The sequence below is a fragment of the Podarcis melisellensis genome, assembly GCF_964234715.1.
Source record: "Podarcis melisellensis genome assembly, chromosome: 14".
Taxonomy (NCBI): Eukaryota; Metazoa; Chordata; class Lepidosauria; order Squamata; family Lacertidae; genus Podarcis; species Podarcis melisellensis.
In genome coordinates this window covers 25,044,818-25,071,713 of record NC_138546.1, presented here as the reverse complement: position 1 = coordinate 25,071,713, position 26,896 = coordinate 25,044,818, and the positions used below count along the sequence as shown (strand labels likewise).

The 26,896-nt window shown below is 55.3% G+C and overlaps 1 protein-coding gene across 6 annotated transcripts; it reads left to right on the top strand.

The window, feature by feature from the left end:
* PPIP5K1 (diphosphoinositol pentakisphosphate kinase 1) lies at positions 1 to 26,616 on the top strand. Of its 6 annotated transcripts, none has more exons than XM_081888276.1 (32): positions 1 to 31; positions 1,436 to 1,574; positions 1,698 to 1,875; positions 2,530 to 2,725; positions 2,831 to 2,921; positions 3,316 to 3,401; positions 4,366 to 4,520; positions 4,878 to 4,979; positions 5,075 to 5,236; positions 5,609 to 5,730; positions 5,895 to 5,996; positions 6,492 to 6,578; positions 7,064 to 7,139; positions 7,390 to 7,499; positions 7,863 to 7,948; positions 9,144 to 9,272; positions 9,391 to 9,512; positions 9,768 to 9,950; positions 10,991 to 11,132; positions 11,409 to 11,632; positions 11,719 to 11,846; positions 13,276 to 13,390; positions 14,162 to 14,269; positions 14,425 to 14,541; positions 15,333 to 15,497; positions 15,966 to 16,053; positions 17,671 to 17,793; positions 19,211 to 19,273; positions 20,920 to 21,102; positions 24,005 to 24,148; positions 24,733 to 24,843; positions 25,396 to 26,616. In XM_081888276.1, the coding sequence occupies exons 3-32, from the start codon at positions 1,726 to 1,728 to the stop codon at positions 25,944 to 25,946; spliced, it is 4,221 nt and encodes a 1,406-aa protein (XP_081744402.1). In that variant the 5' UTR covers positions 1 to 31; positions 1,436 to 1,574; positions 1,698 to 1,725; the 3' UTR covers positions 25,947 to 26,616. The 6 variants fall into 6 exon arrangements, with proteins under 6 accessions (XP_081744402.1, XP_081744403.1, XP_081744404.1 ...); XM_081888277.1 differs by having other exon boundaries at positions 14 to 39; XM_081888278.1 differs by lacking the exons at positions 1 to 31; positions 19,211 to 19,273 and having other exon boundaries at positions 327 to 1,574.
* The last annotated feature ends 280 nt before the right edge of the window (positions 26,617 to 26,896 follow it).

The window sequence follows — 26,896 nt, the reverse complement described above, 5'->3', positions numbered from 1 at the left end:
CTGTCCCGAAGGCAGGCAGGCAGGCAGGCAGGTAGGCGGGTGAGCGAGCGAGCGAGCGCGGGGCCGAGGCGCCGGCAGGGAAATAACGGGCGCGCGCCACTGGGCGCGCCCCCCACCCCTGGAGAGGAAGCGGGACGGGGCGCTCCTACGTAGCACCGTCCCCTCGGGGCCCCGGCTGCAATGGCTGGGGGGGGAGGGGCGGGGAGAATTTCCGCGGGAGCCGCTCCTCCCCCCGCTCCGCGCACAGGATCCTCCGTGGGAGTGGGGAGCTCTCTGCGGACGAGGGGAGAGGGGGCGCTGGCGCGGGTGGGGTGCCCGTTTCTCCCCGCTCCTGAGGAGCTTGCTTTCTGCTTGCAGGGATCGGGCTGGGGGGCCCAGTTGTGAACTCTTTCCCCGTATGGCGACGGCGGGCATGGAAAAGTTTCCCTCCGCCTCTCTATCCCACAGGGAGTTCCAAACGAGAGTTGGAAGATCCCTGCTAGGGAAAAGGCAGGACTAGGGAACTGCCTGCCACTAGATGTAGCCACAGTCACAGACTTGGATGGCTTCAAGAGTGGAGGTTTTAGTCATCAGAGTTTACTAGCCACTATGGCTAGTTTGCACCTCTGCTGTTGGAGAGCCAATGGGCGTGAGCTTTTGAAGGATAGTCACTGGGAGCCACAGGTGGGGAGCATGGTGTGGGGGCTTCTGCTGCACTCCAGGCATCCTTTGGGGCTTCACATGGAAGCATTTACGGAGCCAGTGTGGGAACCTGGATGCTGGTGCAGATGAGCCCCTTTAGCCTGACCCAGCAGCTGGGCTCTTCTGGGAGAATGAGAAGTGCTGGGTCAATGAGTTCTTCATCCTTGCACGCCACAGTTGAGGCTGTGTCAAGACTGACCTTCGGCCTCTTGGGGAGCAGTCATGGCTGGCAGGTGGCATCAGCACCAGTCACTTTCCCAGCAAGTGCCAATGCAGTCCAAAGTGCGTTTTCTCAGGAGCAGGTTCCAGCCAGCATCTTTTCCTTGGACCTCTGCTTCTCATGCGCAGCACTGACCCACTCTGCTCTCAACGATCTGTGCCCTTGCAAAGAGAATATTTTAAGCTAAAGGTGGGGCTTCTTTAGCTCAACATGGCCTTTTCCTTATTAAAAATTTTCTAAAGGTCTGTGAGAAAAGGGGCAGTCCATTGTTAGGAATTATTAGGGAAGAGCCAGCAAAGCTGTGATGGTCCCGAGACCCATTTTCTTGTTCTGTGGGAGTGGCGAGGGCAGTTCTGCTTTCCACCCTGCTGTGGCTGCCAGCTTTGCAAGTTGGCATGCCCATGCCTCCCTCTCTGGCCCTGGCATCCATCAGCCTCCTTGGCAGGATGGACAGGGCTGGCGTCCTTGTCCAGCCACGTGCCTCTTTTGCGACGCTTTGTGGCTGCCATCCTCAGCACTTCCTTCTTTCCTTAGGCTGCCCAGATTGGCGAAGAGCTGGCGGCGTTTGAGGAAGCTGCCCGTGCCCTGCGAGGCTCCCTGGTGGAATCAGCTGCCAGGCCAAGCGCCGCCTCTGCCTCCTTGATTTAGCCAGCAGCCTGAAACATGCAGCAGTGTAAGACCACCTGGCTGCTTCCTGCAGCGCTGGAGGGTTGGGTGATTCTCCCTCCCAGCTGGCTTCTGCTGCCACAGGGGAGACTCCTCTCCCTGTCCCCTTTTGATTCTGGCTTGCTTGCAGAGCGGGATGGTTGGCCACCCAGTCTGGAATGTCGTCCTGGACGACCACCGTTGAGGGCGACGACACGACTCCCAAGTTCTTTGTGGGCTCCCGAGATGACGAGGTGGACCTCCCGGGATCAGACATGAAGATGGATGAGATTGACTTCTTTGAGGATGACGAGGAGGAGGAAGAATCAGTAAGGAGCCTCCTTGTGTGGCTGGCATAGGTGCCAATGGGCTCCCTCAACTTATGGCTTATGCCTGGGCTTCTGGGATGTGTGTGTGGTGTGGTGTACAGATGGGAGCCTGAAGCTGTAATCTGAAAGGGAGGACCTTTTGGCATCCCCAACTAGACCAATTGCCCTCCTGCACCTGGGGAGGCTGCAGCTCTCTAGAACAGATGCTGTTTGTTGCAAATGGGGGCACTTCTCTGCACTTGGGCGGAGGCTACCCTATTTTGGGGCTTCTGGGGGAAGGAAGAGGTGCTTCTTCCACCTTGGTAGTAATCTGCTCTCTTACTCCCAAGGAGTCCCATTTAAGGCAGTGAAACAACTCGGTGCCTATTGTGGAGAAGGCACATAGGGGGCTGCTCATGTGTCCTCTCCACTTAACTGCTTGTGGATGGGAAGTCTCCTTTAGGGCAGCAGGTTCTCCCTTGGGCAACCAGCTGCCTCTTCCATTGGGCAAAGGGGAACCAACCCCCCAGTCTCCCCTTGCAGCTGCTCTTGGACCAGGGTCTGTGCATTTGTGCGGCCCCTTCTTGGCTTTGTTATCCAGGCACTCCTTGATGATGCAGCGGGTGGGCAGTTCCCTTCCGTGGCTCTGTGACGATCTCCTGGCATTCCCCTCAGCCTCCGGAGCGGCAGATTGTGGTGGGCATTTGTGCCATGACCAAAAAGTCCAAGTCGAAGCCCATGACACAGATCTTGGAGCGGCTGTGCAAGTTTGAATACATCACGGTGGTGATCATGGGGGAGGACGTCATCCTGAACGAGCCTGTAGAGAACTGGCCGCCCTGCGACTGCCTCATCTCCTTCCACTCCAAAGGTAGGATGCCTCCCAGGCTGCCACCCCAGCTCCTTCTCTGCCTGGTTCGTGTGGCCCCCGACTGGCCAGCCTCCTCTGAGGACTGCTCCTTTTTCTCTCTTGCAGGCTTCCCGCTGGACAAGGCTGTTGCTTACGCCAAGCTCCGCAGCCCTTTTTTGATCAATGACCTCAATATGCAGTATTACATCCAGGACAGGTAGGAATGCGGAGATGCTATGGAGGTGACATTGGTGGCTTAGGCTGCCTCCTAAGGCAAACTGTTGGATGGATTTAGATGAGTAGGAGAGGTTATTTATATTTTATCTCACTTGTGTGAGAATGCAGATATCTATTTCAGCTTCAAAGGTCCAGGTCCAGCATGTGTGCAGGCTAAGATAGGCTAGCCTGAGGTCTGGGTAGTGTCTTTCCTGGGCTTCCCTTGCTGCTCCACAGCAGCAGAGAGGGAGGACTGTCGGGTCATGTCACAGGGGAGAAAGGCTGGCTGGCTGGCTAAGCAGGATGATCTGTGAGATGATCTGCTAAGAAGCAGGGTCTGGCCCTGTAGCATCCTTCAGGTGGTAGTCTTGCTCTCTGGTCCGTGTCTTCTGCAGGCGGGAGGTGTACCGGATCTTGCAGCAGGAGGGAATCGACCTGCCTCGCTACGCAGTGCTCAACCGGGATCCTGACAAGCCGGATGGTGAGTGGCCTGTGAGCAGAGGGTGAAGGTGAGGATGACGACTGCAAGGTCTGAGCCATGCAGATGGCAAAGGCTCCCTTCTCTGGTCTGAGCATGCACCCTCTGTCAGTGGAGCTGCTTATGGAGCAGACAGGTGTGGTCTTGAACCCCTTCATGGTCCAAGCACCAGGAGACTGTTCTGAGCATCCTTCTCTGGCTGGATGCTGCAATAGAGGTTTGATGAATTGCTGCATCCTGCTGCTGTTGGGGATGTCCTGAGCTGCCACCCTCCTTGCTCAGGCTCCTCTGGAGATGGTTTGGCTTGTATCCCTGGAAGCAAGAGGGGTGAGCAGACGCCAAACAGCAGAGCCCTCTTCAGAAGGGCTGGGGAGCTTTCTGTGGCCCTCCAGACGTTCTTGTTGGCTGAGGTGCGTGATGGGAATAGGGGTCCAAAGAGACACCTGGAGGTCTGCCCAGGCTCCCCATCCTTGCCCTTAAGGATGAGTGATCCTGAGGCAGCCCTTGCCTCCTCCTTGCAGCCAGCCACCCACCCTCCCTGTAGGGACTTCATATTTTTGTTTCATTCCCCTTTTTCCTCCGAGGACCCCAAAGGAATGTCCATGCCCCCCCCGCCCCATTCAGGCCGAGTGAAAGGAGGTCAGTCCAGGCCTTGTCCCACAGCCTAAGTGCTGCACCACCATATATAAAAGCCTGCTGATTTTATAATTTTGTGGTGCCTACATGATTTTATTGCTGTGGTTTTTTAAAATGAGCCGGTGATTTACGAATACTCCTATAAATAAAGCCTCAACTCCACCTACTTGCCTCCTTTGCAGGGCAGAGACTGACTTCACCATCTGTATCTCTGTAAGGGGGAAGCAGTGGGGCTGCCTGGCTCTGTGGGGAGGGGCAGGGGCTAGAGGGCTTGGGTAGCCTCTCCCACCCGCCACCCCCACAAAAAAACGTGGTTGTGCTTTTGCTGCAGAGTGCAACCTCGTGGAGGGGGAGGACCACGTGGAGGTCAACGGCGCCATTTTCCCCAAGCCATTTGTGGAGAAGCCGGTCAGTGCTGAGGACCACAATGTCTACATCTACTATCCCACCTCAGCTGGTGGGGGCAGCCAGCGCCTTTTCCGCAAGGTGAGCAGGGTAAAGCTGGGAGCCCAGCTGGATTTGGCCTCTTGGTGCTGCAAGAGAGGAAGAGAGAGAGTTTGTCGGATTAGCTGGTGGGATTCCTGGATGCTTACTGTGGTTCTAGGGTGATAGAGGCTCCAGTGGGACTCTGTCCAGAGGTGAAAGGCCACAAGGCCTGCCCCCCACTCTGTTTTCTGTTTGCTTGGCCAGAATGGGGTTGGAACAGGGCAGGGCACTTGTTTTGAAGGGCTGACAATTGCCCCTTGACTGGGGAAGGGGAGTTCTGCAGCCCTGCCCCCCGCCAGCACCTCCACCTCAGACATGCACCCCACTCCCACCGTTTGAATTCCTTGCTTCTTTCAGATTGGGAGCCGCAGCAGCGTCTACTCCCCTGAGAGCAACGTGCGGAAAACTGGCTCGTACATTTACGAGGAGTTCATGCCCACAGACGGCACAGATGTCAAGGTAGGGCTTTGAGGGGAGAGGGGCAGAGACGCCACCTGATCTCGGAGGCTGCGGGGGAGGGACAGGGGTGTAACTTCTCGACTTTGGTGGCTCAGGTGTACACGGTCGGCCCAGACTACGCCCACGCAGAGGCCCGAAAATCCCCGGCTCTCGATGGGAAGGTGGAACGGGATAGCGAAGGGAAAGAGATCCGTTACCCTGTGATGCTGACGGCTATAGAGAAGCTGGTGGCCCGGAAAGTCTGTGTGGCTTTCAAGGTTGGTGCTGCTTCTCCTGCTGAGGAGTCCCTTGTGCCCCTCTGTCTCCGACGCCTGGGCGTCCTGGGGTGGAGCTTTGGAGGAAGGCCTAGCTGAGTAGTAGGGGCCCTGTTCTTCCTCATCCTTGGCTCCAGCACCTTCTGGTTGAGGTTCCTCAGAGCCACCACCGAGGGCTCCTTAAGCCCTCTTGAGAGGCCGGCCAAAGGGTTTTGGTGCTGCTCCTGACCTCAGTGGCTGCAAACAGGGGGAGTGCCTGCTCCTTGCACCACTGTCTCCTCCTCCTCCTTGGCTTGCTTCTGCCTGTGGCGCCTGCTGAGCATGTTGGCTGCTTTAACTCTTCCCATGCCCCCCCCCCCATTTCTCCCCCTGCAGCAGACAGTGTGCGGCTTCGACCTCCTGCGGGCCAACGGCCACTCCTTTGTCTGCGACGTCAACGGCTTCAGTTTTGTGAAGAATTCCATGAAATATTACGACGACTGCGCCAAGATCCTGGGGTGGGTTCCGCTTTGTTGTTCCTGCTTTTCTTTGGGTGGTGTGTTCCTCCCACATGGGAAGATGGTATGCCCTGGGTGGGGGACCTGCCTGAGGCAGCTACCAGGATGGGAAGGTCCGAAGTGGGTCTCTGACCAGGTCTGGCTCCTCTCTCTCTCCCTGCCAGGAACATTATCATGCGTGAACTGGCTCCCCAGTTCCAGATCCCCTGGTCCATCCCTACGGAGGCAGAGGACATCCCCATCGTGCCCACCACCTCGGGGACAATGTGAGTGTCATTGGGTTGGGCATTTCTGTTGTGGCTTCCGGGGCATTTTTAGATTTTACTCTTGGCAAGCATTCTTACTTGCCACGTCTTGGACTACAACTCCCCAAATCCCTGAGCTCTGGCCTTGCTAGCTAGGGGTGATGGGAGTTGTAGTTCAACAACATCTGGGGACTCACAATTTGAGAAAGACTGCCTTAGAGAATGGTGGACTGGCTGTCAGAGCTCTGGCCTTGATTGGAGAGGAGGGAGAAGAAGACGGAGGCCATCCTTTGATGGGACTACGTGGAGTGGGGTTTTCCACCGCCCTTCTGTTGCCTCTGGTGGGCAACTGCAGAGCAAGGTTTTTCAAAGCTCACCATCTTCTTGCGCAGCCTTCAACATATTCTGCACCTTTGCAAGCTTCAAAGCTGTCCTTGCTTGGGGAGGGAGTTTGCCTCTGCTAAGCATGGCTATTTTGAGAGTGGGGCAGCCTGAGATTGGTATCTTTTGCCACAGGATGGAGCTGCGCTGTGTGATTGCGGTTATACGGCATGGTGACCGGACCCCCAAGCAGAAGATGAAGATGGAAGTGAAGCACCCCAGGTAAGAAGAGCCCCCCCCCCGGGGCTACACTCTGGGTGAGTGTGTGTTTGTGCAGCCTCTTCTCTGAGAGTAGGGCTGGGCGATATCGGTTTTCAACATCTGTGATTTATCCCCAGCTAAACACTGTGATATACTGATATATCACAGTGTCTGAAATATGGATGGAGCTACATAGAGAAATTGGTTGGCTTCACGGTTTCCCCCACATTTTGATTTTTGCATAGCATGCAAACACACACATCATCATTTGTAATATATTGCTAGGTCAAAGACTATGAAACCAATATTACGGTATGGGCTTCAGACTGGTTCTGGATGATACATTGATATATTGCCCAACCCTAGTCTTTAGTTGGTTTTCCTTAAACGCTTCATCTCCCCTGAGCAGCAGCATAAGCGGCCACCTCATTCTGGACCTTGTCCAGCTCTGCATTTCCCAGCCCTTTCCTTCTCAGACCCTGGACCCCCTCTAACTTTGCTGCCAGGTTCTTTGCGTTGTTTGAGAAGTACGAGGGCTACAAGGCTGGGAAGCTGAAGCTGAAGAAGCCAGAGCAGCTTCAGGTGAGGAGGACTGGCGGCTGGTGGGGCCAGGGACCCCGGGGCACCTCTGCCTTTGCCTTCCTGGCTTGGGCTTTGCTGTGCAGGGGGGACCTCAACTCACTGGCCTGGCTGTTGGGGGCTGGCATGTGGGTCTGTGGGGGGTAGGGAGGTGGTGAGGCCGAGGGCCAGGTGTGGGGAGCACATGGCCCTCTGGGCCCAGAGGATGTGCTCGGCTGCCCTGCCAACCCAGCCAACCCTTTGCTCTGGGCAGGAAGTGCTGGACATTGCCCGCCTGCTGGTGCTGGAGGAGGAAGCTCATGAGGACTCTGAGGCCGAGGAGCAGAAATCCAAGCTGGAGCAGCTCAAAACTGTGCTGGAGATGTGAGAAGAGGGGTGGGTGTGGGTGGGAGCAGGTGGCTTGATGGGCCCCCAGTTCCTGGTTTTGAACAAGAGCTGCGGGAGGGTAAGGTCCAGCGGCATCCCCTGCCCTCCCCACTCTCTACCTGGCACCCAGCAGTTTCCTCTACCTGGCACCCAGCAGTTCATGCCGCCTGGTGGCTGTGCCCTTAGAAGTCCCAGCCCCTTGTGAACCTGTCTGGCACCTCCTCCTCCTCCCAGGATCTCCCTCTTGGCATGCAGCAGTGGGTGGCCTGAGTGGCGAAGGAGGGAGGAAGGGGCCTGGCTTAGCTGGAGTTATCAAGGAAGCCCTTCCAAGCCCCTGCTTCTTCTCTCTCTTCCTGGCAGGTATGGGCACTTCTCTGGCATCAACCGCAAAGTGCAGCTGACCTACCTGCCCCACGGGCGCTCCAAAGCGTCCAGCGAAGAGGAAGGCAGGTATCTGGCTCCTGCGGGGGCTGTGGGTGCCTCAGGCCTGGTGCTGGCAGGAGTGGGGGGCAGGTGGGAGTTTGCACCCTACCTATGGCTGCCCCTGATACCACCTTGGTTGAGCTGGGCCTTCCATCTCCTGGCCCTGCCCCGCTTCTCTGTGACAGTGTAGCTGAGCAGGAGGGGCTTTCGTTTCCTTGACTTGCTGGCGTGTTACGGCAGTTAAAAGCATAAGCTGCACAGGGCGACAAGTCCATCGCACGTATTTGCACATGTTAATTTTACTTAGAGGACTTCTTCCTTGCCTTTTGCCGCAATCTCCCATTGGGTTCCAACAATGTGATATAAATATGGATGAAAGCAGATATAATTATAGGGAGAGCCCCACCAAGTCCAAGTGTTCCAAATGGAACAGAACTGATTCCGCAAGACCTTCACTGTCAGAGGCAAAGAGGTGTAGATGGCAAAAGCTGTGTACAAAGGCACCAGGAGCTCCTCCTCCTCCAAAACTTGGAGGGAGGTGGAACTGCCAATCTTAGCACCTGAGAGGACCTGTAGGCATGGAGGCCGTCTTTCAGACATTTGGGACTTACAGAAGCCCCTTGAATGGAAATGAACTAACAGCCAGTGCAGCTGTTTTAATGTAGGGATTATATGAGGTCTGAACAAACCCCAGCCAGTACTTTGGCTGCTGCATTTTGGACCATTTTAATCATCTTCAGGACAACCCCACCGGAGCATGGATAAGCATGACCAAGTCACCTGTCCCAGAGGGGCTGTAGCTGGCAAGTCAGCCAGAGGTGGAAATAAGCATTCCTGGCCACCAAGGCCACCTGAGCCTCCAGTAACCGTGACCTGGGAGCACCCCCAAGCTATGAGCCTGTTCTTTCCAGGGGACTGCAGCCCCCTTCAGTGGAAGTCATTGCCCCACCTTCCAGACTCAGGAGCTCTGAATGCAGAACTCCTCCAGCATTTCTTTAGGATTTTGAGTGCTCTGTCAACATAGAATCCTTGGCCAGAAGCCATGGGTGGAGCTTTGGGCATGGCTCCTGTGGCCTCCGCCAGCCCATTTCCCAGCAAGCAAGACTGACACCCACTTTGGTCCCTCCTTCCTGACTGTGGTGGTGGGGAGGCCATAGCGGCTGCTGACCTCCCTCCTGGGGATATGGGGTCTGATTCTTGACTCTCTGTTGCCTCCAGAGGCCCGCAAGGAAGCCTCCCCGTCTCTGCTGCTGGTGCTGAAGTGGGGAGGCGAGCTGACTCCCGCCGGGAGAGTGCAAGCTGAGGAGCTGGGGAGAGCCTTCCGCTGCATGTACCCGGGGGGCCAAGGTGAGGCCAGGCGTGGGGAGCACGGTAGTGTGATGGGAGGGGGAGCCTGGTTTGGCCCGGAGGCCTCCATGCCTCAGCCACTATCCTTTGACCTTGAGGCTCTCCTCCCACCTTCCAGGGGACTACGCTGGCTTCCCAGGATGCGGCCTCCTTCGCCTGCACAGCACTTACCGCCACGACCTCAAGATTTACGCCTCCGATGAGGGCAGAGTCCAGATGACTGCAGCTGCCTTTGCAAAGGTCCTTGCAATCTCTGTCTTCCCAGTGACTGGGGGTGGGGGGGGGTACCTCTTGACCTGGCTGTATCCTCTTGCAGTGCTGCTGTGGGTGCAGTGGCAGCTGAGCCAAGGCCACCTGGGGATGACAGCTGCTCTTGTCTGCGGCCAGGCCAAGATGGCTTTCGTTCCAAAGGACCAAGCGATGATCTGTGCCGTTCCCTTACCACCAGCAGCACCAGCTGCTAAGGCCTGTGCCCCATCCCATTTCGCTCTGCAGGGCCTCCTTGCACTGGAGGGGGAGCTGACACCCATCTTGGTCCAGATGGTGAAGAGTGCCAACATGAACGGCCTGCTGGACAGCGACAGTGACTCCCTCAGCAGCTGCCAGCACCGGGTGAAAGCTCGCCTCAGGGAGATCATGCAGAAGGACGCCAACTTTGGGGAGGAGGACTTTGAGAAGGTGAGGAGGACAGGCACTAGGCTGGCTGGCTGGTTGGTTGGCTGGCAGGAGTCACTGGTAAAGGGGAGGGCAGCTCCCTGGGCCAGGCCAGCTCAAGGCTTTGACTCTTGCATCAAAGGAAAGAACTTCAGCTTTCATGGGACCTGGTGCTGGCAATGAGGCTGGGAGTGAGGAGGTACATCCTGTCAGCTGCTTACTGCCGTTCCAGTTGGAGCGGGGGCCAGGGGTGGGACTTCCTCATCGGTGATTTGGCCAGTGTCCCTTGGCATGATGGGTAGGCAGGTGAGTAGAAGGGCCTTCCAGCAGGCGAACTTCCTGCTCATTAAAACAAACTTCTGGTCCTGATGACGCAGGGGGAGCCTGTCTTCCCCTCTGGAAAGCTTTGGGAAAATGGGCATCAAGGCTGCAGGATCTGGGAGGAGCGAATGTTGGTCATATGGCACCCTGAGGGAGACAAAATTTGCCCCCACACCAATATTTCATATTCATTATTTTTTTGGTACAGTTGCTTTTTTAATGGACCTTCTCAGTAGGTGTCTGTATAAATACAGATTATGATTATCATGCACGGGGGGTGGGGGGTGGGGAGGGAACCACCTGCACCACTCTAAATCTGGTGTTGATCCAGGGCAGGGTTGGGGGAAAATAACTTTGCATTGTTGGTTGGTTATTTCTAAGGGCGGGGGGACAGCATGTGGTAAAGCAGGGAATTGCACCTCCACTGAAATTAAAAAACAAACAAACCCTCTGAATATTAGCTTAGCAGTCTTGAAGCAGGTTTATAAGAAAAAAGGGACAAAATAAAAGATAAAGCATGCAGCTAGTCCTCAAGAGTGTGGCGTTTCTAAAAGCCATAGGTTACCACTAGAAGCCCAAAGGCATCCAGAGAGGGAGCCAACACCAGCTGGTGCTTGTGGGGGTGGCTGAGCCAGAGTTTTTGGAGGGGAGGGAATGACTTGCAGAGCCCTCTCCACATTGGGAGGGGGAACTGCTGGCTGGGCTCATGCTTCAGTTCCCCTTTGCTCTGATCCTGCCTTCAGCTGGCGCCCACGGGCAGCATCTCACTCGTCAAGTCCATGAGCATCATCCAGAACCCTGTGGAGATCTGTGACCGGGTCTTTGCCCTGATTGAGAGCCTCACGTCCCAGATACAAAAGCGCCTGGAGGACCCCAAGTCTGCGGGTAGGGAGTGTGCATTGCGCCGTAATAACATTGTGTCGTTTGAAGCTACTGGAAGGTCCTGCAGCCAATTGGAAGCCACACCTTGGTTTCTGAGGTACAACTGTAAAAGATAACTTCAAAAATCAAAGCAGTGTGTAGGGCAGGTGGATAGCTTGGCAGTTTGTGTTGTGTGTTTGTGTGTGAGCACCTTAGTCCTTCATCGGTCCTTGTGTGAGTGTCCTAACCTTCCCCCCTGCTCCGTGGGTGGGATGACTGATGCTGCTGCTGATTCCTCAGACCTGCAGCTGTACCATAGTGAGACGCTCGAGCTGATGCTTCAGCGCTGGAGGAAACTGGAGCAGGATTTCCGCCTGAAGAACCGGCGCTATGACATCAGCAAGATCCCCGACATCTATGACTGCGTCAAGTACGACGTGCAGCACAACGCAGCTCTCAAGCTGGAGGGCACCTCCGAGCTGTTCCGGCTCTCCAAGTCCCTGGCGGATGTTGTCATCCCCCAGGTGAGGCCTGGCCCTGTGAGGGAGGGTGTGGTGGTGGCATGGGGCTTGTGGGTTGCCCTGGGCTGAGTCCCTTCCTGCTTCCCCAGGAATATGGCATTAAGAAACAAGAGAAGCTGGAGATAGCTGTGGGCTTCTGCCTGCCTCTCATCCGGAAGATCCAGCTGGACCTGCAGAGGACCCATGAGGATGAGTCTGTCAACAAGCTGCACCCCCTGTAAGGACCACCCCTTGTATTTTTATACAACTTAAATCTCCTTACTAGTTATAAATAGAAGAGCCACTGAAAGTTGTGACGTTCCTTTATCAATTGTTCCCTTGTTTTAATTTTTTTAAAATTTTTTTTATTGAATTTTCAAATTATAACAACAAATTTTCCACAAATCTTAATTAAACAATTTATATATCCATATTTATCCCCTCCCCACTCTTTGGCTTCCCCCATATTTCCATATTGATTTATTAAACAATTTCTATACCCTGCTGGTTTTACCTCTTACATAGTTGTGAAAGTTTAGTCATAACCTGCCAATGAGTCCAAATCTTTATACTGTCTTTTTATATAGTTTATAAATGGTTCCCACTTATTTTAATGGTTCCCTTGTTTTATTTTTTTTCATCTCCTTGATGCAATTCTAATAACTCTTAATAGGTTAACCATTTCTCTTTGCCTGCCAACTCTTTTCTGTAGAAAGCTTCTTGTAGTGAAATTCATTTGGGGGTGGATGGATGTTTGTGCATAACACATTTACTTTAACTGTATCGTACCACAGATATCCATGCCATCCAAGCCTTGTCGTGTCCTAATTCCAAAAGTTTCTCAATGTCATCCATTCCTTCATCCATCCTAAGCAACAAGCTACAAAATACAATTTCAAGTCAGGCAAGCCCTATCTTTTCCCCTTTGCGTCTTGCAGAATTTCAGATTTAACTCACGTTTTCCCCTGCCATACAAACGTAGATAAAGATTTTTGCCATTGTTTAAATGGTATATCAGGGGTCAAAATAGTTATTGTTTGAAACAAAAAATCTCATTCTGAGCAAGACATTCATCTTTAACACAGAAATCTTGCCTAACTTGACAATTTTAGTTTCTCCCATCTTGATATATCTTGTTTAATTTCAGCCCATGTCTTAACATAATTATTTTGAAACGACATACAATTCGCATTTGTCATGGTAAAATCCAAATACTTTACTTTTTTTATTAATTTGAAACCCCGTTTTCTTCATCAAAATCTTTGGGTCTTCAGTTGTCATATTCTATATTAGCATTTTCATTTTCTGCTGATTAGCCTTAAAGCATGCTAGTGTACCAAACTCATTTAATTTATCCAGAAAAGTCTCTGCTCCCTATAGTGGATTTTCCAATACTATCATCAAATCATCAGCAAATGCCTGTAACTTACAAGTTTATTTTTAAATCTTTGCTCCCCAAATTCTTTCGTCTTGTCTAGTGTCTCTAAACAAAACTTCCAAGACCAAATTGCAGAGTAATGGGGACAGTGATTGCCCTCTTTCCAAAAGACGTCTGTCTTTTCCTCCTTGTGAATCTGCGTTCGCCTCCAAGCCCTCTTGGTGACAGAACTCCCAGAATTGTTGGTGAGCTTTTGGTCCCCTCACTGCTTTGACTCCTCTCCTTCCAGGTACTCGAGGGGAGTCCTGTCTCCGGGGCGCCATGTCCGGACACGCTTGTACTTCACCAGCGAGAGCCACGTCCACTCCCTGCTCAGCATCTTCCGCTATGGGGGCCTCCTGGATGTAAGTGAGCCAGAGCCAGCCATGGTGGTGTGTGTGTGTTTTGGCCATGGACAGGGGCTGACCCAGGGCTCTCCAGTGCCCTCTGCTGAAGGGGGAACCCTTTGTCTCCTGATAACTCTGGCAGCGCCCTCTGCTGGTGGCTCCAGACACAGGAACATGCTCCCTGCAGCCTGTTCTTCTGAGCCATCCTTGGAAGACTTGCTCAGTAGTTCACCTCCCTGGTTTGACCCAATAGTCATTGAATATCATTTATAGATGTGCTTTTCAGGTGAACCCTCAAAGCAGTTTACATAGAAATACTTAACCAGTCAGCCTCCATTAAGACTTTATAATGGGAAGGCCAAGGCCAGCTACCAAGGGAAGAGAGCACCTTCTGTCATCAGGGCAAGGGTGTCTTTGGGCAGCTCAGGGGGGCAGTTATGGGAGGAAGAGGCTACTCCATGGACTGTGTGTGTGTGTGTGTGTGTGTGTGTGTTGGTGAGTCAAGCCACTTGCTTCTGCTAGACGGTCACCTGGATTTTGGCATGTCCTGAGAATTGTTTGGAGCTGGTTCATCTGAAAGGGTCCACAGCACAGTGGGTTTTTTGGCCAATGCTAGGAAGAAAAGCTGTGGGCTGCGAAGTCTGCCTTGTGCTGAACCCCTTCAGGAGGGTTTATGCCAAATTCACTGGGGGGAGGAGCGCTAGACCCCTTCCAGGTCCCTTCAAGGCTGAGCCCGCCCCTTCCAGGCCCTTTAATCCTGCCTGCCCCGGTCCTCCTCTTGCCTTTCAGGAATCGAAAGACCCTCAATGGCAGAGGGCCATGGACTACCTGAGCGCCATCTCGGAGCTGAACTACATGACGCAGATTGTCATCATGCTGTACGAGGACAACAACAAGGTGAGGGAGCAGAGGAGGAGGAGGAGGAGGAGGAGGAGGAGGAGGAGGAGGAGGAGGAGGAGGAGGAGGAAGCTGGCGGGTGGTGGTGGGGGGAGGCCAAGTGGCCAAGCTACTGTGACTTCTTCTCCAGCAGAGCCTCACTGCTCTCTTGGCAGGACCCTTCCTCTGAGGAGAGGTTCCACGTGGAGCTGCACTTCAGCCCAGGGGTGAAGGGCTGTGAGGAGGACGGCAGCGCCCCGGCAGGCTCTGGTTTCCGCCCGGCTTCCGCAGAGGTGAGTCCATGGCCTCTGAGGCTGCTGGGAACAAAGGTGCTTGTAAGGCAGCTGGTCTGACTGGTCCCCGTTGCTCCCAGATGGTGCTGGAATGGCCGTCTGCTGGGAAGGTGGGATGAAGGGCAGCTCTGACCTGATCTGGTCCAGGTGCTGAGAGATCCCTTCCGACTACCAGAGGAGGGAGAGAGGGGGTGGACGCTGCCTTTCTGGGGTGTGTGTCTTGCTCTGCCCTGAGGAAAGAGGTTCTGCTACCCATTTTACCTCAGGCTAACAGTGGAGGCACGTCCGAGTGACTAAAGGTGCCTTGTTTGAGTTCTGCATTATCCCAATGATAGTATTACTAGAAAGAAAGTCTCTGTTCTCCCTGGCTGACCTCTTTCCTCACAGTGTGGGGCAGGGGGGAGACTTTCCCAGCCCAAGGGCTCCCTTCCCTCCTGGGCCCACATGCCATTGGTGGGCGGGACCAAAACCTAAGCAGAGGGTGCAAATTTCCCCTTCGTACAGTAGGCCCATTTCTGTACATCTTCACACACAGAGCCTGTTCTGGATACAGGCATGCTAGAGGCAGAAACCCTTGTGCAACACAGGGCCAGTCTGGGCTTGGGGAGCATGCCAGGGGCCAGAGAAAGGGGCCCAGAGGGCCACTGCATTCTACCCCAGGCCTGAGGTTCCCACCTCTGCACCACTGCCTCCAGCCTCCTTTTTGCTGCCTAAAGTTTCCCCTCACTTCCAGTTCTCAGTCCAAGGCAATGCCCCTTACACACCCACCCCCTTGTGCTGCTTTCCTGCAGAAGGAAGCCAAGAAGCCGGAGGAGGGGAGCCTGGAGGAGCTGGCCAAGCCCAAGGCCATTGTGGAGATGGACCAAGCCCAGCACCTCTCCTCTCCGCCCCTGGAACCCATCTACGTCCAGCGGAGATCCCCTCTCATCCGCAACCGCAAGACCGGCTCCATGGAGGTAGAGTAGAGGGGCTAGACAGGCCGTGTGTGTGTGTGTGTGTGTGTGTGTGTGTGTGTGAGAGAGAGAGAGAGAGAGAGAGAGAGAGAGAGGGAGGGTGAGTGAGTGAGTGAGTGAGTGAGTGAGTAAGTGAGTGTGTGGGGAGAGATGCCTGCCAGGACAATGAAAAATCCACCTGAAGAAAACGAAGACAAGAGAATGTATTGTTCTTTACTTCTACCAAAACATTTGTGCTTATAACCAAAGCTGTTAAGATGCCTGGATGGTGGGTTTGCCTGCATCTTCTAGAGGGAGGATCCCCAGATGTTGTGGCCCAGAAGGAGGGGAGGTGTTTTTTCCCTCCTCCAAGAGCTGCTTCCTCCTCTGCCCCACAACCACTTTCTGTCTCCCAGTTTGTCCCTTGCTGCTGCTGCCCCCGGCCAAGGTGCCAGAGGCCTCCAGAGCCACCTGAGTGCTTGTTTTCCACAGGTGCTGTCTGAATCTTCCTCCAAGGCGGGTGGCTATCGCCTCTTCTCCTACTCGCGGCATTCCTCAGAAGTGAAGCAGAGCGGGTTAGGTAGGAACTTCCCTGTTCTCTCTCTCTCCCTCTGTTGACAATCCTGGTGGGTCAGTGGGTGGGACTTCCTGCCTAGGATTTTGTATGTTTTTTTTTCTCCCAGCCAGATAGGATCTGAGGCTGTCTCTGTAAAGTGCCCCCCCTCCCCCTGAGCCTGGGCTGCCTGCCTGAGGCCCTGCGCTCCCTTCCCTTCTCTAGCTGGCCTTTTCTCCTGTGGTGCTGCTCTGGGATCTCACAGACATTTTGAGAGTCCAGGCAAGGAATGTCTCAGGTAGGCAGGCAGGCAGGCAGTTTCTGACAGTCAGCAGGAGGGACAGGGAGTCTTGGCCTGAGGGCTAAATGTGGTTTTTCTTTTTTTAAAAAAAACCTTTGGGATTTAAGGGGGGGGCAGAAACACATAAATGGATTTTTACCAGCCCTTCTCGGGTGAAGAAGCAATGGCAGTGGCCACCCTGTGCCCTCCAGCTTTGGCAGGCTGTTTCCCCGGCACATAGGAATGACCCCCTCCCCGCAAAATGAAAGGAGCTATATTCATGTATTGAATGAATATTACATCTTAACGGAAGAACAATAATAGCTCCTGTCTCATTGAAAAAGCCCTGGCGGTGGAGAACCCTACCCCCAAGACATGAGTTGTCTTCCAATTCCTCCAGTGTGTGTGCAATCACTCAAGAAAAAAAGGAAGGTTCTGATTTAGAGCCCTTTTTCTGAGGCGGGGGCAGATTCGGGGGCTTCCTCACAAGCCCTTCCTTCCCAAAAGAAGGTCGCTGGCCAGGGGACCCCTTCCCACCTCCCCAGAGCCAAAGACAGAGGTGGGAGGAAGGAGCTTCTCCAAGGGCAAAATTGGAGGGTGCAGTGTTTGTGTTTTGTGCCATCTGTTTGAATCCTGGCACTGACCCAGCACCCAGGCCTGCTTAGCTGCACCTTGAGACCATTATTCTCCTTACGTAACAGGCTGCTTGCTAAATCACCTGCACTCTTGGCCTGTAGTCTAAATTAGGGGTGGTGAACACTCCAGCCTGCTCTACCTGGCCTTGCTGGCGGGGGAACATGGCATGTGGCCCAATCACGGTGCTTACCTGAGCCAGTAAAAGCCCACCCACTTCACACCCAAACCTGTGTTGTGATGCTCCCTCTTGCACCTGCACCTGCCCTTGCTCTGAGCCATAGGGCCCTCTGCCTGGGTGGTGAAGATCAGCCTCTTCCTCTGTCCCTCGGGCTTGGGAGTGTTTTGGTCCGGTCCTGGGCTTGTGTGCGGGACCACTGACCATTGCTTCTGGCCACAGCATGTGAGCTGAGAGAAGACAGTGAGGCTTTGAGAAGCTGGAGCAGGCTGGCTGTGCCCTGGGCCGCAGAGGTCTGTCCCTGCTCCTCTGTTTTGTGTTGCCCTTCAGAGCAGATTTAGGAGCTGCAGACCCCCTCTCTGCTTCTTCCTTTGCCACTTGGGGGGACGGGATGGTGGCAATCGGGGGCTGCGGCACCTTCTTGGGCCTCTTCCTGCAAGGGCTGCTCTGCTGCTTTCTGCCCCAGTAACCTGGGTTGCCTGAGCTGCATGTGTGTGTGTGGGGGGGGTTGTGCACACACGTGTGATACTAACAGCCGGCTGGACCTTTTCAGGGTCGCAGTGCACGGGTCTCTTCAGCACCACGGTCCTGGGGGGCTCCTCCAGTGCCCCCAACCTCCAGGATTATGCCCGCAGCCACGGGAAGAAGTTCGCCTCCAGCTTTCTATACAAAGATGGTAGGTGCACCCTCTGAAGACATCCTGAGGCTTGGGGCTGGGCGCTTGGTGGGGGGGCTCCAGGGAAGCTTGGGGGCTGAGCACTCCGAGGAACCCCTTGCCCTCTTGGGTCCTGGGAGAGCAGGGCTGGGAGGAGGCGTCTCCACATCCTGAGGGCCTCTTGCCTGGAGCTGCCTGGTCTCACCAACACCACAGGTCCACATAAGGACCCAGAAGCAGACTGAGTCACGGCATCCATTAGCAGGGGGGTGGAGAGCAGGTTTGAAGCTCTCAGGGATCAGCCTCACTAGTAAAGTACTCCTTCCCCATCCCAGAGCAGGATAGGAGTTGCCTAGCATTGGAGAGAAGCCACAGGTGCCAGGAGTTGTTATGGGCAGCAGCGTGGGGCAGGGGGAGCAGCTGGGTTGGCTTTTCAGGTGAAGCAGAACAGGAGACGGGGTTGCCGCTCTGCAAGTCTCTGCCAAAGAGCCTGCAGGGATGATTCTCCTCCTCTTCAGTGGCATTTACTGGGTCTCTCTTGGGGTTTATTCCTCTGGCAGCTGCCTTCAGCCTTCATAACAAGGTTGTTATAAAGTCCTGGCAGGGTTTTCACACCAAATAACACCTTCCCTGTTTGGAGGGGCTTGCTTTCTGCCCCTTGCAGCGAATAATTCTTCTCGGCTCCAGCCCTGTTGTGACTAGCCTGTCTTGCAAACTAGGCTTGAAGCATGGCTCTCAAATAGTTGGGGAGCTGCTCAAGAACTTTCTGAGCCTCTTCTGGCACTTTCTGGTCCTCCTGAGGTCTTTTTGGCTTCTTGCATTTGCTTGGTTGTTGAAAGAGAGAGAGATTCTGCAGCAGTTGCTGAGGCCTGGGTTGGTGTGGCAGAGGAAGGGAAAGCCTGTTTTTGTGGGCTACTAAGGTTGGCCTCTTAGGGGCTGCTCCTAGCACCATGCTGGGGTGATTCTCCACAGGGTTGTGTGGTGGGTGCTTTCTCTTCTTTCCCAACCAGAAGCTTAGGGGTGTCAGTAACACTGCCTGACCCAACTCAGGGATATTGACAGGTGAAGGAGTTGGGCTGGTGCTGGTCCTTGGCCAGTAGAGCGTTGTGGAGTATTCCTGCACCCTTCATTGTGGCTCTGGACAGGGAGGTTGAAGAAGCAGGGGCTACTGCCCTCCTCCTCTGCCTTTCTCTCCCTTGGGACCCATCTGGGGAGTGCTTGTCTTTGGCCTCCGCTGTTGCACTGTTGCGCCTCTGTGTGTGTGTGTGTGTGTGTCGAACCTTCCCTTGTGCATGTTGCTCCTCCCAGCAACCTCCTGGGGGAGGGCAGTCTAGTGTGGGGTGAGGCCCCTTCCTGCGGTGGGCCTGTGCTTCCAGCAGGGGGCGCCACAAGCAGATGTGCGCCTAACTGACGCGATGCTCTCATCTTGTTTCCTCAGAGCTCTTGTCTATGCCAGCTGTAAAGCGGTTTTCTGTGTCATTTGCAAAGCATCCAACTAACGGTACGTTTGCTTCTTAATTTGATGCCCCTCCCCGCTCCTCCTGCTCCCTCCACCCTTCCTATGTCTTCTATCCCCGCGTGCATGAGTGGGCAGCTGTGTTGTGCTGTGCTGTCCCCCCCCTGCTCCCGCCACTAACCACCCTCTTGGCTCTCCCTTCTGTGTTCTCACAGGGATGGGGCGGGAGCAGAGGGACCCCTCAACACATAAACAGCAGCAGCAGGGAGGGCAAGATGATGCACCTGCCCCCCCAGCTGGAGTGACCTGATGAGAGAGAACCTATGGGGTACCAGCTGCTCCCCCCTCGCTGTGACCCAGAGTGGGGAGAGAGCCTTGCCCAGTTCCCACCTCTCTTTAGGCTGCTTGTCTGCTTGCTTGCTTGCTTGCCTGCCTGCCTGCCCTCCAGTTCTCCCACCCCCAGGCAACAGGTCTTGCTGGGCAGTGCGGGTTCAGAGGCGGGGAGGTGCCACTCTCTTCTCATGAGGGTCTTTGTCTCTGCCGGGGTGTCTGGCTCTTGCCCGACTGCAGGAGGTCTTGGCTGGCCCTGGGCAGGCTTGGAGGTGTCTAGTGGGTGGAAATTGGGGTGGGGGAAGCTGCCCACAGCCCCTTGGGGAAGGTTTTCTTTCAGAGTAAAACATACTAATTGCATTAGAGAGATTTCCAAGTCTTTTCACTTCTGGAAAAGACAGGTTCCTTCTGTTTCTGCTTGCTAAAGTAGAGGGCTGCTAACTCTTTCTAAGCCTCAATCATCTCCCTTTCCTTTGTGCTTATTGTCACTTTCTTCTTTGCTTCCCTCTTCTGTTATTTGCCAGCTAGCAAAAAGTCTTGCTTAGATCACTGGAGGGACCAGTTGGAAGACAGGGCTGGTTGTAAACTTCGATCCTCATATTTGGTGCTTCTGTAGTTCTACAATTTATTCATTTAACAATTGGGCTTTTCGGTTTCTAGGAGTTAAAAGCAAGGTTTTAAAAACCACTGTCTAATGTGCTTGAGTGCATTTCTCCCCTCAGTAGAGCTGAGGAATATCCCTGCCTCCCCTGTGGCTGGCTGCCAGTGGAGGGGCACCCCCACATTTTGCTCAGTGGAGTCCTTTGCAGCCCATGTGAGGTTTGAGAATGAGCGGTGGAGGGACTCTGAGGAGGAGGGGCAGCCCAGAGCCGTGGCAGGGGAGGAGAGGAGCAAGAGACTCAAAGGCTGTAGGCTTACATGCCCCTTCCTTGCATGCAGAACAGCAAGGCCAACTTCTCCTCCTGACTGGCTATTTCTGCCTGGGGGAGGGTTTCTTCCAAATGGGGGCTTCCCTTAGGCACATCTGGTTGGCCACTGTGGGAAGAGGATGCCAGGCCCTTTGGGTTCTTCTGATGATTTTATGGAAACTGAATTGGTGCTGACCAGACAATGCTTCTGCCAAATGTCTCAAAGGGCCTTTAGGTGCCCAGAAAGTGTTTGCCTGTGTTGTCTCTGAAGTGGGAACAGAGTTTGCTCCATGGCAGGTGGTGCTGGCAGCTGTCCTCCCTCCCCATGCTCTTCCATGGTCCAGGCTGGGCTCCCCCCTCCCCCCTCCCCCTGCCCTCCCCCCCCCTCTGTTGCCTTGGCTTTGGCTCTGCTGTGCCCCTCCCCCACTCACCCTTTGTGGCCCCTCCCTCCAGATGAGCTGGAAGGCCCCTGCGGGCGGCTGCTGCTGCGCCACTTTTCCTCTGACTTTGCCGCCAGCCAGCCCGCCTCCCTCCTGGATGCCGCCCTGGCACATCACCTCCGCCAGTGCTCCTACCACTTCCGCCTCTTCCGGGACTGGCTGGTCTCTGGCCGGGGGGACCTGGAGAGCCTTGACGGTACGGCATGGCACTGCATGGTGCCTTGGGGGCCTCCTTGGCTGGGCCCTCCCCGCCCAGGGGGTCCCTGTGGCTCTGCCTCTTCAGGGGCTGCTTCCCTCCCTCCCCTGCCCAGCTGCCCTTTGCCTGGAGGAGGCCAGCCAGGAAACCTCTTCTCTTGTCCTGACGATTCTTTCCCCGCTTCTCTTCACTGGGCTACAGCAATGTTAAAACACAACATTAAAAAAACAGCTTAATTCCTGGCTACCTGGAAAGGCTGTGAGCCCTGGTGGGCCTCGCTTGCCCCCTGCCCACCCCCCATGGAAGCCGGGCGACTGAGGAAGGGCTGCCCCTGCTGCTGCTGTTGCTGCTGCTGCCGCTGCTTCTTTGCATGAGGTTTGGTTTGGCTTCTGGGAGCCCCCCAGGCCCTGGGCGTTGTCTCCCCAGCCAGCCCAGGCTGTTCTGCACCTGGTGCCAAAACCCTTGCAGAGTGTGCATGTGTGGGTGTCGGAATTGTGTTGCATGGGCAAAGCAGCTTCCCTGCCCCACAACCTGCCAAGGGGGAGCAGTGTGGGACTTGAAGGATGGAGGGCTCTTGGGCAGGCCCATAGGCACCCTCCCTTCCTCTTTCCCACCCTGGCACACAGGCCCAGCCACTCTCTGCATGGCTTTGAGCACTGGGCTGGGCTTTCTTCCCAGGAGGCCAAAGCCTGATTTTAGGGCAAAGCTGCCCAGGTGGCTCTTGACCGGGAACCTGCAGGTGGGGGAGGTTGGCAGCTGCCTGCAAGATGCCTGGCTTGTCTTCCAGAGGAGTCTACTGCTTGGGTCATTGCAGACCAACACTGCCCAGGAATGGCCTTCTTCCTTCTGTCTGCCCCTGCGTGATCACGGCCAGGCTGGTTTGAGTTCCACTATCAGGGCAGCTCAGTGGGAAAGAGGACCAGGCCTCCCCTCCCTTTGGCCTGCGTCTTCTGGGCGGGAGCTTCTCTTCCACTGGTGCCGTTCCCTTCCCGGGGAGAGGAGGCTCACTTGCAGGCTCCTTTCACAACCCTGCCTTGTTTGCAGCACAAGTCCCTGCAGTTTAAAAGGCAGCAGCTCTTTTGGACTGGTGCAAAGCGCCCCCCGAGTGGTGCTCAGCGTCCAAGAGAGGAACAGTTTCAGGTTTGTGTATAATTTGCACAGTGGCTTCCTAAGAGTTTCTTGGGTCATAAATGCAGATTTTGCAGCTTCAGAAAATTGGCTCAGCTCTCCTTAAAACGGTCGAATGTTGGTTTGTGATGCCAGAATTGGTTAGCGGATGTTCTGCTGGTTTGACCGACGTGAGGCACTGGAGTCCAGGCTTCCTTGCCTGATGCAGCCCTTTCCCTTCCACGCACACCCACTGGAGTATTGCTGAGCATTCTGCAGCATCCTCTGCTCAGGTGCTGCAGTGACAAAAGCCACCTCCTGGATGGGGCACCTAAACAGCCTGCAGGTGGGAGGCAGCTCCTGAGCAGCTATTTGCAGACTGTATAGCCGTAAGCCAGGAGTGCCTTGACTCCAGAGCTCAGTGCATGGTGGGGCTGGCTGACTGACAAAGGGCGGGGGGCTCTGGACCCCCAACTCCTCTGGGAGTGCAGAGGTCTCTGCCCAGGCTCACTGTTATAAACTGAGAAATGAAAGCTAGGCTAAATGGCACCTTAAACCTAGGTTAAGGGCACAACAACAGAATGTCTAGGAGTATGTGCATTTTTTCAATAACAAGAATGCAAAGCTGAAAAAGAATGATCTGCAGCTAAAATATTATGTTCATTTTTGACATGGTCTATCCTTCCCCTGCCCACCCCCCTAATAGTCTTAATAGGGTTTCTTCTCCAGTCTTCAGAGAGTAGCTGGAAGTGGGGATGCAGAAAAAGGTCCTCCTTTCCTTCCAGTCTGCAGTTTTAATCTGAAATCTTAGGCACAGTACTGCACCCAGAGCTCAGAACTGCTCGTGCTAATGAAATTCCCTGTCACAAAATGCGCCTAGAACAATGGGAGTTTCGAACACTGTTCAGGCCCAACCCCTCTGCCCTTCTTATCCCTTCCTGGCCAAGCTTTCCTCCCAGCTTGGAGCAGGCTCTGTGTGGGGCGCAGGCTGCATAGAAGCACAGGTCCTCTAGGGTGGGGGTAGGGGGTGATACTGGAAAGGGAGCAAGGAACCAAGTGTGTGTGTGTCTGTTGTGTGGAGAACAAAGCGGTGATCTGCTCTAAAATTTTCAGAAATGCTTTGTAAGAAAAGAATGAGCAAACTGTTGTTGATGGGACATTTCAGAAACAGAGTGGCGGGGGCAGGGGCTTCATCCTTCCCTTCCATGGGAACCAGGAGGCAGGAAGCTGAGGTTGGACAGTATATCCCTAACCCTAACGCTCTCCCTCTCCCATCTGCTGGAATAGCTCCAGGGTTAGAAATGCCAGTTCACCCAGCAGGGGTAACACAGAACTGGAGACTGAGAATGGCTACCCAAGGTTTGGGGGGGCTGGGGCTGCCATCACCAGGACCAGTTATGGTGTACCACTAGAGTCCCTGGGCAAACTGGTTTTGAAGTTTGTCGCATCACCTCTAACAGCCCCCTAGGCAAGTCGAGAAGAGCCTTGGGGGGGTCTGTCCAGGGCTCCAGGTGCCAAGGAAGGGCTTCCCCAGGGACAAGGAGGAGCGGCAGCCAGGCAGCGGGAAGGTGGGTTAGGAGAGCTCCAGGTTTTCCTCCCAGCCCCTGCGTGCTTTTGCTTCTGAGATGCTGGGCTGGGTCTGGCCTGCTCTTTGGTGTGTTTTGGGGGCTCCATGCCTGTGGCTCGAGGGGGACGTTGGGCTTATTGTGGGCGTCTGGTGGGGAGGCAGCCGCCACTGGGTTTTCTCCTCTGCAGAGGTCCTTGACGCTGGGTGGGGGGTCTGCTCTGCCTACAGGCTTTGAAGGCTGCTCCATGGTGCCCAGCATCTACCCCTTGGAGACCCTGCACAACTCGCTCTCCCTGCGCCAGGTCAACAGCTTCCTGACAGCCGTCTCCAGGACCTGCAGCACCAGCACTCCCCACCCAGGAGCTGCCCCAGGTACCATCACAGGCAAGCAGGTTGGGCACTGTGCTGGGGTCCCGGGTGGCCACCCCCTCAAACTGAGCCCCCTTCTGCCCCAGGGCTTTCCGCAGGGCAGCACCCATGTTTTCCAAAGCAGCTTTGCCCAGCTGTGTAGAAGCAACACATTTCACTGCACACAAAAATAGAATACCCATTTTCTGGGGTGCCGCCACCGAAAGGGCACCCCATCTCAGCACAGAGACCCTTTGGTGTCTTGGTATTGCAGCTGCATGAGCTAAGGAGCTGCAGGATATAGGAGAGAAGCCCTTAATCAGCTAAGGAAAGCTTGAGAGTGAAGAAGACATTTATGTTTACTGCGAAGCATGTGATAGATGAGCAGAACTTGGCTAAAATAGTGTGGGGGCTGGCCTGGGTTGGGGGGATACCTGAGGGCTTCGACAGAAGTGCCTTCCTGGTCACCAGGAAAACCCCAGGCCCCTCAAAGGTTAGCTTGAGCAAGGGGCATCTTTGACTCCAAGGTGGGGGTGGGCAGAAGGGGTGGTGCCTAGACAGGCCCTTGCCGAGGGCTCACAGTGTTGTCCTCCTCCTCTGTCCTGCAGCGCTCTTGGACTCCCTGATGGAGAGCCAGGGGCCAGGCGAGGACTTGACGCCGCAGCAGATTCTCTCCTCTTCTCTGCCTCTACGCCCCCGCTCAGACAAGCCCCCCTGGTGTAAGTAGGCACGGGGCTTGGGAGGGAGGAGCAGTTTGATGGAATAGACATGGACAAACAGGCAAGGCTGCCCAAGGGGACATTGCAGGTCTTTGGGGTGGGCTTTGTGCCAGCAGGAGGAATCCCAGCCAATGGGAACAGAAGGAACGGGGGCTGGGGGTGGCAGCAGCATCAGCTAGGTAGACTGGGCTGGTTGCAAGGTTGCCAGTGGCCCTGAGCCCAGACCTTCCTGGCGCTTGGAGTTGGGCGGGGCAGCACTTCTCTAGTGGGAGGGGGCAAAGCCAGCAGATCTAACCTGCGGGCTGCACAGGATGGGACCCTCACCCTAACTCTCCTTGGGGTAATATGCACCCCCACCCCATCCAGATTGTGTGGCTACTATTAGACGCTGCCCTGGGATCCTCCTGGCATTCTTCAGGGTGGGACAGTTGCCAGGCCCTGTGCCCAAAGCTGTGACGGTGCAAAGGAAGGGGTTTACAAGGAGCTTGGGGGGTATTCTTAGCACCTCATCCCCCCCCCCACCGTGACCACCTCGTTCTGATTCCCTTGCAGACAGCAGTGGTCCCTCCAGCACCGTCTCCAGCGCAGGCCCTTCGTCGCCCACCTCCTCTGTGGAGAGCTGCCCCCGCTTCAGCTTCGTCTCTCAGACCAGCAAGGAGCGGCTGGCAGGGCCCATGGAGGGGAGCCAGCCGGGCAACAACGGAGCCTTCAGGGAGAAGGGAGAAGAGCAGAGCCTTGCCAGGGAAGCCTCAGCGCAGGAGGAGAAAGAGGAGACAGAGCCTGGCAGGCAGGCAGCCACAACCTTACTGCAGAAGGAACTGGAGGGAGGGGAGGAGGCTGCCTCACCCCAGGAGGAAGAGAAGGTGGCGGCTGTGGTGGTGGGGGAAGAGAGTGAGCAGCTGCCCGCAGCACTGGAGCTGCTGGAGGTCGGGAGCAGCAGAGGTGCAAGGGAAGGGCAGGCAAGCGAAGGACGGAGGGAGCTGGACCTGCCAGAGGAGGAGGAGGAAGAGGAGGAGGCGGCAGCAGCGGAATCTGGCTCAGGAGAGGCCACCTGGGAGGAGGCCCTGCTCAGTCCCTTTCTCCCAGTTGGGGACAGCACTTAGGCAGGAGAGGCCTGCTGCCAACTGAGGCTGGCCAAGTGGGAACCTTTCTTGCCCCTCCAGGAGGCTGCCTGCCTGAGCCAGGGGCCCTGTCTTGCTCGGAGTCCACCTGGCGGGGATGGGCTCTGTACCAGCAGAAGTTGGGGCCGTCCCCCACGTCTGGGACATGAACCTCACTGGCCCAGCCAGGATGGCCTTCTTTCTGCAAAGTGTCTGGCTGCAGCTGTGCAGAGTGGGGAGGGGGACTTGAAGAGACACCCTCTCCCAAGTGGTGTCCCCCTGGCAGTCTGAGTGCGAGAACTGAAGAGGTCTTCCTTGCTGGCGGCAGCGGTGGGGGTGGGAGGCTCCTGGGGGGGGGGGGAGGTCCTCCAATCCTGCTGGCCATTGGCAGGGTACAAAGCTGCTTTGGAAAAATCAGGTTTTCTTAGAAACACGTGGATGAGATGCCAAATGGTGTACAGTACAGAGTAAATATTTAATATATTATTCGTGCTGGCAGGTAGAGGGGGCTGCTGGGGGTCCCCACTCCCCCACCCCCGCTCCATGGCCAGGCATGTGTCGTCCGTGGTTCAGATGTGTCTGTGTTTCTCTTGCGAGGGATTGTACAGCCGTCCCCTGGAATCCTCCTTGTGCTGCATTTTGTGCATGGAGTAAAACGCCGACACTCCCAAGACGGGTGGCTTGTGTGTGTCTCTTTGGAGGGAGTCGCTTGGGGGTCTCTTGGTGTGCCTTTGTGCAGGGGCAGCTAGGGGGGTCCGGGAGGAGGAGGAGGAGGCTGCACAGAACAGGGCTAAGCTGGCAAGAATTCCTGAAGCACAGCTGTCCTGCACATTGAGAGGCCTTCTTGCTGCACAGTATAGAGGGGATTCCGTAGGCAGAATTAGCAGCTGCACTAGAAAGGACTTAAAATGCACCTGCTGGCTCAGGCCAGTGGAAGCCCATCTAGTCCAGCG

Excerpts from the sequence above, each read along its gene's own strand:
- PPIP5K1 (XM_081888276.1), top strand. The coding sequence starts at position 1,726 with ATGTCGTCCTGGACGACCACCGTTGAGGGCGACGACACGACTCCCAAG. Across the intron at positions 5,731-5,894 it reads GACTGCGCCAAGATCCTGGG|GAACATTATCATGCGTGAAC; the intron begins GTGGGTTCCGCT and ends TCTCCCTGCCAG. Across the intron at positions 14,542-15,332 it reads TCCGCCCGGCTTCCGCAGAG|AAGGAAGCCAAGAAGCCGGA; the intron begins GTGAGTCCATGG and ends GCTTTCCTGCAG.